The sequence below is a fragment of the Varanus komodoensis genome, unplaced genomic scaffold, assembly GCF_004798865.1.
Source record: "Varanus komodoensis strain SLA01 unplaced genomic scaffold, ASM479886v1 scaffold45, whole genome shotgun sequence".
Classification (NCBI taxonomy): Eukaryota; Metazoa; Chordata; class Lepidosauria; order Squamata; family Varanidae; genus Varanus; species Varanus komodoensis.
Window position 1 is genome coordinate 6,473,387 of NW_025336011.1, and position 13,193 is coordinate 6,486,579.

The 13,193-nt window shown below is 49.6% G+C and overlaps 1 protein-coding gene across 2 annotated transcripts; it reads left to right on the plus strand.

Annotated features, from left to right (window-relative positions):
- On the plus strand, positions 1-12,941 carry SPIB (Spi-B transcription factor). 2 transcript variants are annotated; one of them, XM_044444714.1, is made up of 6 exons: positions 1-118; positions 4,773-4,800; positions 5,376-5,457; positions 9,397-9,584; positions 10,468-10,615; positions 10,957-12,941. In XM_044444714.1, exons 1-6 carry the CDS (start codon positions 96-98, stop codon positions 11,253-11,255), a joined length of 768 nt encoding a protein of 255 aa, XP_044300649.1. In that variant the 5' UTR covers positions 1-95; the 3' UTR covers positions 11,256-12,941. The 2 variants fall into 2 exon arrangements, with proteins under 2 accessions (XP_044300649.1, XP_044300648.1); XM_044444713.1 differs by lacking the exons at positions 1-118; positions 4,773-4,800 and having other exon boundaries at positions 4,881-5,457.
- Positions 12,942-13,193: the final 252 nt, after the last annotated feature.

Genomic DNA, 13,193 nt, shown 5'->3' on the forward strand with positions numbered 1-13,193 from the left:
GCCAGCTAAGTTGCAGGCAACAGAAAGGAGCGCAGGCAGCCGCCGCCGCCGCTTTGCAAAGGCTGATCGCTTGAGCGCGCACTGCTGTGCTGAAGATGTTGGACTTAGACTACACGCAGTGAGTGAGAGAGGAAACCGGTTCGGGTCCGAAGGAAGGGGCTTACATGTCTATATGGGCATTCCATGGAGTTCGGGATCTACCTTGCAATTCCCCACACCTTTCATTTAAAAAAAAACAAAAACCCAAACGAATGGAGGAATAGTCGCCCGAGGCTTCTGACCACCTACAGAGCGGATCATAACCATACCAGCACGTCTTCGTGATTCAAAAGGGATGGTTGGGGCATTTAAGGCAGGCGTGAGCCCCGGCACCTCTCTTACTTGGTTTGTATGGCGATTGCCCCCTGAGGTGGCTCTCCGCTTCCAGGGTCCGCCCAGCGCTCTATCGCACGGTGCCCGGCTGCATCCGCTCAAGGTCTCTGCCCCGAAGCCATGCGGGCTTGCAAAAACCGTGCAGGCCGCTTGGATGAGGACGGCGGCAAAGAGGAGCCGGGGAAGGGTTGGGACGCAAGGGGAACTGAGTGCCCGAACTCCTTGGTCTGAGGAAGAGACATGCGAGGGGGCTGGGAGAGGGGAGGGAAGCGGGGCAGGGGGTGTGAACGCTGCTCAATTCTCCGGCTGGAGATTGAGGTCTCCTTTGGTTTATTGTTAAACTGAAGTGGCCTCAAGGGCCTCATATCTTTTCGACAATATCAGAGCGATCTTCTAAAGCAACATTAAAAGCCATAAATTACAATGCGCAGGAAACAAGCGGGCGGCCGCCTAAAAGTCCCTCGGATAAATTCAAGGGCCATTGGAAGCCTGGTGTTTCGAGCCAAAAACTAGGAGCTTGTAATCCCAGTTTGTATGATGACAAGTTATAAGTCCCACGGGAGCTTCTTCCTACCCCGACTTGGGGGGCTCCAGGTGTGCTGGCCTAGCTGTGGGGATGCTTGCAGCTGTAGTCCAACATATGTGGTGGGCACCAGGTTACAGAAAGCTGCCCTCATTTGAATGTTTGTTACCTTTTGATCCGGGACGGCTTCCCTTCCCCTGCGAGGTAGCTTAGGCCAAGAGCTAAGATCAAGTCTGTGACTGATAGGCGCCTAGGTAGACCCCACTCCCCAGCCCCAGCCTAAGCCCAGTAGGCTCCAGTATGCCATACACAGAATGTCAATGGTAAACTGGGTGGAGGGAGGAGCAGGTCTGACTCCCACGGGGGGTACTTTTGGGTTTGCAGCCGGGGTCCCTCTGGAGCGAGGCCTTGGGGCCAAGCGCCCAGCCCAGGACCAAGAAGGTGGCATCAGTGTGTGGGGGTGGGTAGGTAAGGGGGCTGTGCATGTGGGGAGGGTCTCAGAGTCCACATGTGCCTTTGGCCGTTGCGCAAGCGGGTGGAGGGAGATTCAACGGCTGCAGTTTTTTGGCTCCGCATTGCAGACACCATGGTGGGAAAAGGGTTACCTGCAGCCAGGCCTCTTTGGCTTGTTCTCTTTGACACAGGAGCCTTGCCCGAAAATGTTAGTGGCAACCCCTTAGGAAGGAACCCTCCAAATCTTGACTGCCTCCTGGTCTTAGCAGTCCCTCGGCCCCTCCCCATGCCTTTTGACTGAAGCTGGGTGCTTTGTGCCCCCCCATCCCTTTCTCCCTCTCACTTTCTTTCCCCTCTGCTGGCCTGTTATGCAAAGTCTGAGGCCTGTAAAGGTGGGGGAAAACTAGATTTGAATATTTCCTCAGGAGAGTGTGACAGTGTGACGCTGAAGCACGGTGGCGTGTGGGGGGGGGGGGGGGGGAGGTCGGGGGTGTACGCGGGGGGGGGGAGGAGGAGGTCAGGGGTGTATGCGGCTTCCTTGCCTGCCCCCTGGGACCTTGACTTTGCATGCCCCTGCCCATTCTGCTCGTTGCTCCAGACTCTAATACCACAAAAAGCACCCACGGCCGTGGCCCGGCTCTTCATATGTCCTACAGCCGTCTGATTGTATCAGGCTGGATTGCAATGCCCATCATTCCTAGCCATGGTTGGGGAAGGCTGCGAGGTTGTTATCCCTGGGCAATAAATGGATGGAGCGTGTAGGTGTGAGGCCTCAGTATGAACTAAAGAGTCCCTCAGATGATTCCATCCCTTATTTCAGGCCTACTGTGTGCTCCTGTCAGAACTTGTAGAGCTGAAGAAGGTGCAGAAACGGGCAAGCAAAATGCAGGCGTCTTTCCTGAAAGAAAACGTTGGCCGCGTCTGGGGTTTGTTTAGCTTGGTGGGGTTGGGGAAAGCAAAATGGCAGGTCCACGGGGTGGACATGACAGAGGACTATGAAGGGATCTACAGTAGAGAGGAGAAGGTTTTCTCATCTAATACTAGAACATTAAACGAATTTGAGTGGTGGGAGATTTGGCATGAAAGAAAGCACGTAGTGCATAATTTAAAACATGCATCAGGTTCATTACTGTAAGATGTGAAACGACTGTCAACAACTTGGATCAATGTATTTATTTGTTTCATTTTTATACCTGCCAATAGCCAAGGCTGTTTGGGGCAGTTTAAGATTTAAGAGAGGAGGAGACCAAATTCATGGCTACTGATCGTGACAGCAGTTTGATACTTCCCTTCTCCAAGACAGCGTGTCACTCACAATCAGTGCTGGGATCACAAGCCGCATGGGTGCTGTTGTGTTCATAGCCTACCTGGGTTTCCCATCACGGCATCTGATTAGCCCCTGTATGAACAGAATATACCCAAATATGTCACAATGGCGGCTGCGTTATTTGCTCGTAGAGTGTGGCAAACCCAGTGTGGCAGTTTGTTATTTTGCTTGGTTTGCAGATTGTGGTGGTGAGGTAAGGAGGAAACTGCTGAAGGGAGGGCGTGACTTATTTATGGTCACCCCCTTATCTGTTGGTAGTTGTGGGACAGACAAGTGTCTGCTGGACAAATGCAGTTCTGTACCAGACCTCTGTCCTGAGAGACTGCGTGCGCTGACTACGAGCTGGAACTATCCTTAGCCCATCCTGTCCCTGGGACTGGTAGCAGTGTTTCCTGCTTTCACCCATCAGGGGATTTGGAATGGGATCCCAGGCTAGCATAGAGCTTGCCGTGCAGGCCAGGCCTGTAGGCACAACAAGCTGATGGCAGCTCCCATGGTCCAACAGCAAACAGAGCAGAGAACAGAGCCAGTGCTTCCAATGTAGCTCTGGTTTGTCTGCTGTAATGTGGGCAAAGGGAGCCCTGAATAATTGGAGGGAGTGTAAAGATTGGGCACCTAGAAGATCCAGTTTACTGGTGAGGCAGCCCACCTTGTGCATGGCTTACAGCATCCCCATCCCCATTAAACACCTCTTGTGGGAGTATCCACAGTTACGTGGCTTGGTGATTGGACCGGGACCAGGGAGACCCATGTTGGGATCCCTACTTGGCCATGAAGCTCATTGGTGGCTTTGAGCAAGCCCCAGACGCTCTGCCTGGCCTACCTCACTGGGTTGTTGCAAGGATTAAATGGAAAGCAGGATGGTCATATATGCTGCCTTAAGGATCCTTGGAGAGAAGGATTCTTGTAAGTGTATCAAACAGAGTAAAAAATTCCAGTGATTAACAGACCTTTCTACATAGTTGCTTGCTCTGAACTTAGCATCCATTCTGAGCAACAGGGTTGATTTACAATAAGGGTGGGGAATATGTGGCCCAACTTGATATTGTGGCAGAGAGAGAGAGAGAGAGAGAGAGAGAGAGAGAGAGAGAGAGAGAGAGAGAGAGAGAGAGAGATGGAAAAACAGAATGTGTAGCACTTTTCCCACCCACTTTCACTGCCTGGTGCATAATCTACAGAGCTTTGTCAATCTCAGGCGTGGAGCCTTGAACAGTTTACCTCCATCGGAGAGAATGAAGATTCCCCATCCCTCAGCAGTTTTCAAGTTCCTGAGCTGGCTTCCTTATAAGGCTGTTTGTCTCTGCCCGGCAAATCGTCCTGCATTTGCAACAGGGCAACAAAACCCCAATATACTCAGCACCTCCTATCTATCAAATGGAAATAACCATTCCCATGCTCATCATTAGTTTCGTTAGACATAAGACTTAAATCCCAATAAAGATCAAGCCTCCCTTTCAAATAAGAAAAGTCTGTTTTCATGGGTAGTTCAGTCTAGTAATCGGGGTGGGTAACACAGAGACTGTAGGCAGCCCCCCAACGCCTTTTGTGCACCCCACAGCAATTCTGCCAGGAACATGGGACATGTATGTCTTTCTTCCTAGCAGAATTAGTCTCCCTGCAGTCTACCAAACAGCTGGCTTTGTGCATAAGGCTGCAGTCTAAAAGCTACAGTCCATGGCTGCCATGATAAACAAAATAAGAGCAACAGCTACTGTTGCGTGAATGTATACTTTCTTACTCAAATGTTGATTCTGTATCAGTTTTAGTTGATTGATTACCTAAGGCTTACCTGGGCTAAAGCTCTATTGAGATACAGAAGGACAAATTTCTGACCAAAGTTTTTCAGCATTGCGCTGTATATTTGCATATTCATACAAAACCTTTATTCCCCCCCCCCACACACACACCTCTGATGGGGGAGTACTCGCAAACACACAAATAGCCATTGTTATCTGCATCAAGGGCCACTACAAACTTTTCATCCAGGGCCTCTTCCTGTTTTAAGAATTGTTCAAAGGATGTGAATTACATGGGGGCAAGAGAGATGGGCAAGAGGGGAGATTTAGCTACTTAACAATTTCCCTTCTATATTGGCAGGTTTGAAGGGTCCCAGTATGGATACACAGTAAGTACCTGGCTTAGGATGCCTAAATTCTCTGGGAAGGGAGTAGTTTCTAAGACGGAGTGGGCAACTCACAGTGCTCAGCCTAATTTCAAAACCCCTGTGCAAGACCTATGGCAAGGTCTCCCAGAAGCCCAGTGGGTAGGGAGGAAGAGGGGGAAAGCGAGAGGAAAAAGAAATGGCAGAGAAGGAGGAGGGAGGGGCTGCCCTACTCACTTTCAGCAGGACAAAAATTCAGCAGCACCCGCCTGCGCAGGTTCCCTAGCGATCGAAGGACATAGGATGCGGCCTCTGACGCCAGAAGCATCAGGACGAGCGACCATGGATAGTCTCCTCCATGAGATCGCGTGCTTCACTCCAGCATAGACTGGGGAACCTGTGTTATTGGATTCTCACTCCCATCACTTGTGACTATTGGCCTCGTTGGCTGGGGCTAATGGGAGCTGAAGCCCATTAACACGAGGGTCGTAGTTTCCTTCTTGTGGTCTATGAGTTTGTTGGAGTGGGGGATGAGAGTCCTGTATTTCCGTTCCCATTCCTTCTTGGAATCACTCACCAACCTGCCTTGTGCCTTTCAGTTCCCAAATGGCTGCATTTATGACCCCTGCAAACAAGAACCCACATTCCCTTCCTGTCTTGCAGAATCTGATTGCTCTCCAGGTATGCACAGGGAAGGGGGAGTTGTATTTATAAATGTACATTTGTACCTCCTGCTGAAAATAGTGCTCAGGGCTACTCACAATAATAATAAAATACAGAATTATTATGAAAACATAACATCAGTTAGAAATGCATCCATTAAAAACGGTACTAAATTGCACCCATCAGGTAGTGCCTTCTTGCAAGAGCCTAGAGACCAAGTCTGGAGATTGCTCATAAGGGTGCACTTTTTACAGAATAACACACACACACACAAAACACAGACTTTCTGTTTCTCTTGTGTGCTGATTTGCCTAGGCTACTGTTGCCTTGCCGTTAGCGCTCTGGAGAAGTCTATTTTGTACATGCCTTCCTGTTTAGCACCAGTCTGCAAGAGAATCGTTTCTCCCCACCTTGCTTGCACAATCTGGATTTAGTCATGTACTCGGCTGACTGCTCCCTGACTTCTGGCGGGGCCGGGGGGGGGGCGGGGGGGGCAAGCAAGAGCCTCCCACTGATATGGACACTGTATGATATGCAGAGAGTTGCCAAGTTCAGATGTGTGCAGGGGACTTTAGAAGGCTTGACAGTACTTGGAAGATTACAACCATGGTATTTCAGTCCCACAGCGGCCTGTCTCTGTGGCTGCCATGCCTCAAGGCAAATCCAGACCGATATCCTCCACAGTAGACGTGCATTTCTCACAACACCACTTCTCCCTGCCACATCCGTTGTGTGGTTTTCCTTTGAGTCTTCTGTGTTAGGAAGTAGTGCAGCACTGGAGCACAGGCCGAGAGCATCTTCCTCTAACCTGGCGCCTTCGAGACGTTCTGGAGTTTAACCACAACAGCTGCAGTCTGCAAGCCAATGGTCAGGAATGCTGGGCGTTGTAGTCCAGAATATCTGGAGGGTACCAGGTTAAAGGAGGCGGTCCAATGTGGCATAGAACTGAGGAATCAGCGGTTCTGCAAATGTCATTGACCTGCGCCTCCTTTCGTCCCTGTCAACTGGATTTGCTGGCTGGGGCTCATGGGAGTGTGCCTCCAACAGCATGCACGGATTCGTTGGGTTAGTTTTGGCTTGCCCTTCATCCAGAGAGCTAAGTGGACCCTCTGCTCCTCAGGCCCCCTCATTGTATCCTCTCAGCAACCCTGGAAATGATAGAAATGGTGACTGATCCAAAGTCATCGAGTCAGCTGCAGGGCTGAGATAGCTTTCCCCAGCTCTAGACAAACATACTAACACAAAGGTGAGTAACCCAGTGCTCTTCTGGTGTTGGGGACCACAGCTCCTATAATCCTTGTCTAGTGGCCATGTTGACTGGGCCTGCTGGGAGCTGTAGTCCAAGAACAACCGGAGGGCTTCAAGCTGCCTACCGTTGTACTAACCTCTGCACCGTGCTGGTCAGTCGCACAGTCTTTACCACTCTTGTCTAGTTGGCCATCCATCAGTTGCATTTCTGCATTAAAGCCCGATTCTCTGTGCCCCAGCTGGCACCCAGCCGTAAGGCAGATTTGCTGATATCGTCCATGCCAAAAGCAGAGAGCTGGTCAGTGTGAATGAGCAACTCCAAATGTATCTGAGAGTTGTTGGGATTTTAATATATCTTACAGCGTTCTTTGCTTATCGATAGCAGTTTTCCCTCCTGACTGGCAGCCTGCTGATGCTTGGCAGTGCACCGCCCATCAGCCCCAACCAGCCTGGCCAGTGTACAGGGATGATGGGATTTGTGGTCCGAAACATCTGGAGAAGGCTGCATTATGGAATTCCAAGCTGATCTGAGCACTGGCCAGGCTTGGAAACTCCTTAGCTTCATCAAGATAGCTGCATCAAATGTCTTCAGGCTTTGGTCTGTCATTGTGTCCATCTTAAAAGGCTTGTTTTACAAAACAAAGTGGCCCTGTTTTACTTTTATGCTTTTATGCCTGCAGTGCCACATCCTCCCTTTCCAATATCACCAACTGAATTTCCTTTCACTGACTCATACCAAAATGGGACTATCTGCCTGAACTTCTCCTTTTCTTTCTCTCTGGGTAATGTATCTGTTCTTCCTAAATACAGAAACTTGTTTTTTGCTTTAGTTTCTCTTCTTCTGTAGTTCATCTTACTGAAAATGTTTGCATTCACGTTTCAGCTTGCTGTTCCCAATTTATTCTGGTTTTCCTTTGGTCACTTCCTCCTGTAGCAATGCTGGCTAATTGCCCACTTCTCTCTCAGTCTCACTACTTCCATTAACATTTAGCAGTGCCCAGTTCGCTGCCCTGCATGGAACTGTCAGGCTAAGAGCAGGGAGAGATCCCCACTGAGCCATGAAGCTGGGTGACCTTGGGCCAGCCACTGTCTTTCAGCCTAACCTACCTCATTTTTATTTATTTATCATTTATTTATTAAAACATTTTTAATCATAGGGTTCTTAGGAAGCTAAAGCACTGCTTTCCTCCCTGAAGCTTTTGTTCTCCTGCTGCAAACCATTTGGTTCCCCCGGGCCTCCTAATGCCCGTCTTGGTGGTACCATTTTAGTTGGGTTGAGGATCTACATTCATAGCACTGAAACGGTGGCTTGATTTGAACCTAGCGTTTCCCTCCTCTCCTAAAATGGGCACAGGCGCCTCCTTTGCATAGGGCCTAAGAAGTCCAAGAATTCCCATTACTCCGCCCTGGTTTTTCAAACTGTGCCCCCTCCTGAGGAAAGCTGCGATTGCTGGCGTGTGACTATGCAAATGGATGGCTTAACGCATTTGCACAGACCCAGGCCTGCAGCTGTCAGGCTCACAGAAAGCCCTTTGTAGCCGGCGTGCCATCGTCGCTTCGGCCCCTTCTGCTTTCGGACAGGGGAGACGCGGGTGGAGGCTGGAATCCGGGCTCCGGGCTTCATGATGCGGGCAGGGAGATGGTGAGCCCTTCATACTGGCATCCTCATGACCTTTCAGTGCCATGAGCAAACATTTGGCTCTGGACGAACACGAGTGCAAGCAAAGCACCGGAGCCCTCGCAGCCCAAGTGCCCTGGCACTGCCCACCACTAACCGCATAGTGCGAAGGAAGGAGAACGGGCAGAGAGGAAGATACAAAGCAGCCGTTTAGACAAGCCCCGAGAGGCACTAGCCTGCAGTTCCTGTATGTTTAAAAAAACCTGCAGAGAGCCTTGTAGCTGGCATTTCTGCACTGGCCAGGAAGAAGCACAGGGTAAACTTTGCCACCGACTTTGCCAAAGTGATCCTGGCCCACTGGTTTTCAGTGCTGGTTCTGCGGCATGGACACTTTTTCCTTTGCTGCCAGCATGGAGAACAAGCCGATTGGCAGAGTGGGGATGGATGGAGCCATTCCTCCACACCTGTCATTCCACTCGTTTGCTAGCATGAAATCGCTTGTCACTGATGATGATGAGCAGGCTGGTTGCTGCATGGAAGGCCAGCAGGAAAGCTGGGCAAAAAGTGCTGTAGGCATGGTCAGGGTTGACCTTGGAAGAGGGACGAGGAGATCACTAGGCCTTCCTGGGTTTCAGCAAAGTTTTTTTAAATAAAAAAGTCAGTTGGATTCCTGCCCACCCCAAATTATGAGATCTCGTGTGTGCACTGAAATCCCAGAAAAGGGTGGTTGGAAGAGTGGATCAGGATCTCTTGGCTGATTTCTAGATGGCTTGTACTAAATATGGTTGCAGGTGGACCTAGTAGAAGGCTCTGGAGAGCAATGGGCAATTGGCTTCACTTCAAGGCACCGTTTTGCATTAGGTTTGCCCCCTTTGGCCACTATTTTGTGCCTGCCTCTTGTTCGTGCGTCTCCGAGTTCCAGTGAAATGCTCAGTTTATCCATTAATCTATCCACAAGCCTGGCTATCGCTCAACTCTCTGCCACTAGGGTGTTTTTCAAATGGTGGGTTTGAGCTGGGGAGTTTAACAGCCAGCCTGATTTCTTGGCTCTTTTCCTTTCCTTGACGCTTATATAATGGGTAACTTTTCAGAGGCCTGCATGAACTGGCTAGAGATGCCAGAGACCGGGTATGAAGCCCTTGAGGTGAGCCACCTGGCCCAGCTGCAGAACGTCCAAGTCTCCTACCTGCCCGGATCTTACCCCCAGCTCTCTCTGGGCAACGCCTATAGTCAAGATGGAATGATCCCAGTCCAGAACATGGAAGAATACAACACACAGGTGAGGGCAAGGACCATGGGGGTTCAGGAGGGTAGAGAAGCGGGGAGAGTGAGAGGAAGGCAGGAGCCGTGGGTTGTATAGGGGATAACAGGAATTAGCACTATGTGTTAGAAGTCCTGGATTTTTAGGGGAACCAAAAGGGGGTGTTCTGTACCTTGTGACCTGTTTCCACGTGTGTGCCTATGGGGGTCCCCACTGTAGAGCAGACTGGTCATGTGTGGAAGGGGATGATTTTGACTGGGGAAAATGTGGGAGAGCATTCAACATTCCCACACCCACAAGAGAACTGCTCAGATTAAATCAGAACTGAATTAAAACAAGAGCAAGAAAAAGAGAAAATGGCATAACAATAATTGGCCAAAGATCCAAAAAACTATAAATAGGAGCACTTGAGAAAACACTGTCGTATATACCCTTCCTCTAAAAGTGTTTTAGTTCAAGACTTCAGCCAACTTCACACAGGAGCTTTGTAGAACCATTCAAAGTTTGTGGAGTTGTGGTTTTAGGAAGGGCAGAGGGATGAAAATGTTCCCCTCTTCTGTGTTGTATGCCAAAGTTGGGCAGAAGATAGTCCTCCCGGGCAGCCTGGCTCATGGTTGGGAACATCTAAAACATCTGGAAACCTGCCTTCTGCCCCCCCCATAGGGAACATCTAAAACATCTGGAAACCTGCCTTCTTCCCCCCCCCCCCCCCCCGTAGACCACAAAAAGGCTCAGGTTAGGTAATTGAATTTCATTCAGGAGATCATTTGTGGAGCATGTGTGTCTCTCTGTGTGTAAGTGTGATTTGGTCCTAACTTGTGAGAGCTTGGGATTTCCCTTTGAATAAATCCAGGTTTTCTTACCTCCCTGGCATGCTTTTTTCATGGTTTGGCCCCCACAGATCTACCTCCCATGCGGTCAGTACCCCATATCCAGAACAGTCTCCAGCCCGTCATCAGAAGAAGAGGAATTCAGCAGTGACAGCCGGAACCTGGAAGTGTCTTCTGACAGTGATTTGGATGAGAATCTCTCGTCTGGATTTGACCCAGGTGGGAGTCAGAGGGGGCAAGGGAATTCGAACTCCAGAATTACGTATCCCCAAACATGCAAGCAGAAGATGTGAGGTCACCTTGATCAATCCATCACAGTCCAGTGTAGGACAATTGACCACAAGAACAAAACAAGAGCTGGAAGTATGTGCAGAATTAATAACTCAAGTGTACAGCGTTTCTTTGGGTTGACATTCATTTATTTACATGAAGTTGCCAAATGTAACATGCGTAGATACAGCAGGCAGAGTTTCCACTTGGGAAAGTCCTTCTTCACCCAAGCAGCAGCCTGAGGAAATCATCATCCGCTTGCTGACCGGAGTGTTTTTGTCTCTCTTCAGGCTCCCGCCGGAAGTTGCGCCTCTACCAGTTCTTGCTGGAGCTGCTGGAGCGGGGAGACATGAAGGAGTGTGTGTGGTGGGTGCAACGTGAAGCAGGCATCTTCCAGTTTTCCTCCAAGCAGAAGGAGGTCCTGGCCCACCGCTGGGGCCAGCAGAAGGGCAACCGCAAGAAAATGACCTACCAGAAGATGGCCAGGGCTCTGCGCAACTACAGCAAAACGGGGGAGATCCGCAAGGTGAAGAAGAAGCTCACCTACCAGTTTGGGACCTCGCTGCTGAGCCAGTCGGCTGCCTCCTAAGCGCCCCGCCCTCCAAGCAGGCCGGGGGGCTGGGCCAGTCGCTAACAAACAGACCTCCGTCCTCAGCTTCCCCCCACCAAGAACCCCATTCAGGTTTCCACTAGCTGAACCGCAAGAAAGCAAAGGCTCTGAGGAGAGGAAAGGTTGCAAGGGAAGGGCCAGGCAGGTGTTGGCAGGTGTGAAGAGCCTTTGTCAGGGAGTGGGGTTGCACTTTAGTGGGGGGGTTCGGGTACCAAGATGATTGGATTTTGGTTTTGGGGTGGGGTAATATGACACAACAGGGAAGGCTGCAAGGCCTTCCATGTCCCTGGGAGAGGACTAGGCTCCCTTGGGTTGATGGGAGCAAGAACTCTACTAGCCTACTAAGAGGGTGTGCATGTTTTTCGCAACGGCAGTGAAAACAGCTGGGCGGCAGGGGGAGGGGGCTGATCATGGTGGTGTGAGGCTTTCCGTGGAGAGCGCCAGTTCAGTGCAGGGCAGCAGCTGGAGTGCCGAACTGGGGCTCAGAAGATCGGGGTTCTCGTCCCCACTTAGTTCACCGGTGGTTCTGCGCCTATCGCTGACTCTCGGCCTAGCCTACCTCACCGTGGTGAGGATAAAGTGAAGAGATGAATTATGTAAGTTACCTTGCAGGAAAAAGGCAGAATAGGAATCTCATAAAAATAAGGAATAAATGGGAAAAAGGCACCATGTGGCTCCCAGGGAAATTGCTGGGTCCAGGCCCATGGGACTGCGTCCCAGAAGCAATTTCCTGGGGCCAGTGATCTATTCCCCAGAGCCTGGAGTGTCTGTTTGTGCCACTGGAAGGTGTGTTTTTTTCTGAAATACTTCTCATCCAGGGGGCAGTTTTCAAAGGCGATTGCAGCTGGGAAGGGAAGGGAAGGGAAGAATTATCTTTCCCTTTTCCCCATGCTGTAGCACCTATATGTGTATCTATATGTATATTGCCTTTGCATAGCAATTAACTTTAGAGAAAAAAACTTTTCCCCATTTGTTGGAGATAACCTGGGTCATGGTGCAAATTAAACTGAATAATTTATATTGATGGAGATTATCTAAATGAGAACTCAATGGGATGGCTTTACCTCCTATAAAATTTAAATAAACTCTAGTAATAATTTCTGAATTTGCATTGTGTCGCGCTTATGTTGTGTCCTCTGGGCTTGGGTCTTCAATTTTTAAGTGCTTACAAATGGCTCTGGTGGCGACCTTTGGATGGTTGTGCAGGTCACTCCGTGAGATGATGGGAGCCACAGTTGTGGCATTAACTTCGGGGGGTGGGAGGATGATGCCTTCGCAGATGCAGCAAGGCCAAATTTGGGGACAGAGGGTTTGTCCATGCCCCTGGTTCTTTCTGTCCTCCCCACCTCAGGTAGAAATTCCAAGCCTTAAAGAGGAAAAAGCATTGTGACGATGGATGGGAAGGGGTGATATTCCAGAAGGGGGATAAGATAACCTCAGCTCAGTGGGACAAAGGGATACCAAACTTCTGCTCAACAGTTGTATGTATATATGTACTTGAAAGATGTTTATTTAATAACTGATTTGTGTGTGTGTGTGTTTAAAAATCTCCACAAGTGGTGGGGGGATTTTTTTTTTTGGGGGGTACAGAACTGGATTATTTTAAATGGCTCTTACCTGTATAAATGGTGAGATTTGCTAATAAAGGTTTATGACAATAGAGAATTTGGTGGCTTGCTTATGTATTTATTTATTTATTTATTTATTTATTTTTGTCAGTGTAATTTTACTTTGGGGGTGTGTGCGCATGCTGGAGGGAGGTAAAGCTGAACTACTTGAGAGTGGAATAAGGTTTAATCAGGCCTGGCCCAGCTGTGCAGGCAAAACATTAGCTGGCCTGTTGATCCAAATATCATTAGGCACATTGAGAAATACGTTAGTCAGAGTATTTGTCCATTGAATCCTGTAGAGTCTACT

Bases quoted from the DNA above. Each gene is read 5' to 3' on its own strand.
- SPIB (XM_044444713.1), top strand. From the start codon at position 5,286: ATGAGTTTGTTGGAGTGGGGGATGAGAGTCCTGTATTTCCGTTCCCAT. The intron at 5,458-9,396 runs GTATGCACAGGG...GTAACTTTTCAG, and splicing joins AGAATCTGATTGCTCTCCAG to AGGCCTGCATGAACTGGCTA. The intron at 10,616-10,956 runs GTGGGAGTCAGA...GTCTCTCTTCAG, and splicing joins CTCGTCTGGATTTGACCCAG to GCTCCCGCCGGAAGTTGCGC.